At 39.3% G+C, this 3,931-nt stretch overlaps 1 protein-coding gene across 1 annotated transcript; it reads right to left on the bottom strand.

Moving 5' to 3' along the window:
• Positions 1-3,597, bottom strand: LOC110035663 (auxin transporter-like protein 2; the record flags this gene model as incomplete). Its single annotated transcript, XM_020739931.1, is given in 6 exon segments — positions 1-28; positions 2,174-2,271; positions 2,359-2,542; positions 2,634-2,746; positions 2,842-3,027; positions 3,117-3,597. Coding segments are annotated over 6 exon segments (786 nt in total), but the record flags the coding sequence as incomplete, so codon positions are not given.
• Positions 3,598-3,931: the final 334 nt, after the last annotated feature.

Here is a 3,931-nt window from a genome sequence, read left to right as displayed (position 1 = left end):
AGGCTTCCACATTGCGTGCATTATCTCACTGCATGCATTTTCCATCAATTTGCATAAGTAAAATAATTGAGAGTAATTGCCTTTCCAGAAATTAAGATGTAATTCCATAAAAACAGGGATAAAGCTTCCAAATATTACATCCGGACTCCGGACCTAATTTAAGTCCATAGTTTAATGATGAGGTGTCACATGCTAAATGAGCTCACCGCAATAAATTGAGATTGACCAGTGATAAAATTTATGGGGTTTATTTGACACGTGATGTCTAACCATTGGACATTGTCATGCTGATCTAATTATTTTTAGGTGCTTATACAAGCTTATAAGTGCAACAAAGAATGCTCGGTCTTCATTCAAGCCGAGATCAATGAAGTCCACATGCTGACCAATACATGCTGAATTGTTATAATCTTCATTCAAATGATAGTCAAGATAGATTAAAAAGTTTACTAAAGAAACAAAATTGTATAATAAAATGTAGAAGTAACATATCTTTATGGACGGCTGGTCACCTACTAGTTGCTCACTTCAATCAAAAATTTATACTGTAAATCAAATCATTAAAAAATAGAGAGAATGTCCCGGATAAATACTCTTAAAGACTATATTATAAACTAAACCAACACTCCATAGGCCTGCCATTCTTAACACACAATATGAGAAGCCAGCTCCATTTTAAATCGAAGTTTGGAAAACAAATTTAAAGTAGTCTCTATCGTTGTATCTAGCTAATATACATATAATTTTAAGAGTACTGATAAAATTTCATTCAAAATCTATCAATTACAGATACATTTATTTGGCCTGTAACAAAATGTTACCAAAGTTACGTTGAGAAGACAGAGTGTTTGGTTGGGGCAGCTGCAGCTTATTAAATAATTTGTTGATAAGTTGATTAAAAATAATTTATTGATTAGCTAGATGCAATGACTATTATAAATTTTTAATTTTCTGGAAAAGTCAGAGCTCAGCCAGAAAGCTTCCACCACATCTAGACAGGTGCGGTGTGAAAACGCTGTTTTCAGCATTTTGAAAACGCATAAGCCGGTAAAACGCAGTTTACCCAAACATGGCATGAGTTTCAGGATCAAATAAAATTAAATCTGAGATCATCCAAACTAAAAAATCTATATTTTTAATGTCATCTGGTTGTATGAGATTTGAAGCCAAATTGCTAGCCCGGTAAATCTCAGGCTCGATCTATGGAAGAAGGCATTAGAAAAATCTAATCCACGTGCGGAGGGAATCTTAGCCGGAATATTACGGACTTGGCCAGAACTAGGAAGCTTCATGCTCAAGTGAGATAGAATCATATTTTTGAACTCGGATCTCATTAAATCTAAAGAGATTTACAATTTTAATAACATTTTTAAAAACATTTATTAACTAAATTAATAAAAATTAACCACAATTTAAGCGACAAAAGTTAGGATGGAGAAGGTAAGAAACATTGGAAAGCATTGCATCATAAGGATAATCCAAGTTAAAGCTAAACCGCACTATGTATTGGTTATTCAGTGGGAGAGGGCCAAACTACACCTTTCAAGCTCGTAATCATAAATAGATCTCTCACCACTTAAAGATTCTTCCCATTCTCATTAAAACACCTAAAAAAAGCGAGTCTTTTTTCACTTTTAAATTAAAGTAGTGGAAAAAAATGATTACCCAGGTGGGAGAAAAATTTCTTATGTATGCAGAGCTGCATATGATGAAGATTATTCAGAGGACATTGAGAGGTTATAGGCAGATTACACCTCCTAATAGAGGCATAAAAGAAAAAAAAAAAAGAGGAGCGATTTAAAGATAAGTACGAAAAATCCCCAATAACCCTAAATGCGCCGCTTACGCCATTATTACCGCCGCCAGTAAGTCTGTAACGTCAATTTGTTTTTATTTTAAAAATTAAATTTTTTTCCAGTAAAAATTGCAATCAGACTGGTGGGGGCAGCGAGCGGGCGAAGGGTGGGGGGTCGGGGTCCCCGAATAAATGCGTATATGGACATTTTTTATTAATGGGGGTTGTAGGTTGTATCTGACAACGAACTGTCCTCCTCGCCCCGTCCAGCAAAAGCTGGCAGGGAAGAAAGAAGAAGCGGCGGAGGTAAAATGATAAAAGGGGTGCAGGAGACAATAATGGTAATTATACTATCGACAGCAGGAGTTCAATACTTACACAGTAACGGCATGGCCGCCGAAAGTGTAGAGGATGTTGGTGGCACCAGTGAAGTAGAGCACTAGCTTTGTTGGCCCGCTGTGGATCAACCCGGGATTCTGTATCAGTATTCTAAAACTAGTTAAAAAAGCAATTTTTAATTGGATTTTATTGTGATAAATTCGAACTGTGAAGTTGGGGGAGACCTGGCCGTGGACGAAGGCGGCGATGGTGAGGTACCAGGCGGTGTAGGTGGTCATCCCGAGGCCGAGGAAGGACCAGACTCTGTAGTTATGGAAGGATGGGATGAAAACAGTCGTCGCGCAGCAGGCGCCGAAGATATAGGTCCATGTCCTCTTGTCCAGCCGATCGTTTATGTAGTATATGTTGCTGTGTTGGAAGGCGAAAAATCGTGATGTTTATACAGAATTGCGGAAAGTTAATGTTTTTATGATCTCATTTGGGCAAAAATGGTGAATACCTGGCGCAGCCGATGAGCTGGATAACAGACCCGAAGAGCAGGAATGTGCAGTTGAAGGCCAGCCCAATGGCCTTCCAGTACGGCCCCAGCAGCCCGTCCAGTACCTCGAACCACTGCATTTTTACAAAAAATATTCATTAATAGTGGGAATGTAAAAATCAGAATTTGAAACAGGGGATTCACAGAGGAAGGAGATGAGGAAAGGTGCCTGTATGACGTGATTTTTAAAGCTGACGTTTTCCTTCTCCTTCCTGGTGCGGTACTCGACGTAGAGGACGCTGATGAGGTAAGCGGTCCAGCTTCCCATAAGGCCGTAGAAGATCTGGAGAGTGATTCCAGAAGCCATCCCCATCTGAGAGAAGGAGTATGGCAGAGTAAGCAGAACCTGAGCAACCTGCAACCAATTCGTTCAAAACATGGTTGGAAGAAATAAAAAAAAGGGTAATGAGTGAGAGATGATTGGAAGGAATATTGCATACTTACTTGATTGGAGGCACAGCTGAACCATGCGTCATAGACGGAGCCGCCGTGCCACAGGAGGCTTTTCATGTTGAACCGCGCCGGCGATTCTGTAAGAGTGTTTTCCTCGTCGCTGGCTTTGAAGCTGTTGGCTTCGCGGTCTGCTACAATGGACTCCTCCGCTTGCTTCGGAAGCACCATCTTTTACCTATCGCTTGCGAATTTTTGTGGAAGTAGAACCTGCGGGAGGATAGGGAAGGGGAAATGGATTCGAGAAGATGGATATGTAACAGAGATTGAATGCACTCAGAGAATTGAATGCTGGGAATGATAAAAAAGAAGGGAGATGTGAAGGGGCAGAGCCGAGTGCTGGGAGAAAAGGAAAGAAATAGATTGCAGATGAAGAATATTGTTTTAATGCTACCAAAGAGCGGGGGCCGTGGAATGGAAGCTATCAGTGGCAAGCTTCATCTCCTTGCTATGTTTATATATATATATATATATATACACACACATAAATCTACCTATGTATACGAGAGAGTGAGAGAGTGAGCTCTGCTTCAAAGTCGTTGCAATTTGCTCTCACTAGGGGTGTAAAAGAACCGGACACTAACGAATAAAATTTGTATTCGTGTTCGGTTCGTTTGAAATTTATTTTGTTTGAAATAACCTCGTGTTCAAAATTGTTCGTGAAACCACTGTTCGTGTTCGTTTCTTAACGAACGAGCCGAGCACGAGCTGTTCGCGAATGACGAGCCAATTTGACATCCCTAATATTAATATACTTAAATAATATATTATATTAATTATATAACTTATTATTATATTAATTATATCTT

The sequence above is a fragment of the Phalaenopsis equestris genome, unplaced genomic scaffold (genome assembly GCF_001263595.1).
Source record: "Phalaenopsis equestris unplaced genomic scaffold, ASM126359v1 Scaffold198935, whole genome shotgun sequence".
In the NCBI taxonomy this organism is placed as follows: Eukaryota; Viridiplantae; Streptophyta; class Magnoliopsida; order Asparagales; family Orchidaceae; genus Phalaenopsis; species Phalaenopsis equestris.
The sequence above is the reverse complement of the archived record's forward strand: the minus strand, read 5'-3'. Positions and strand labels throughout refer to the sequence as shown.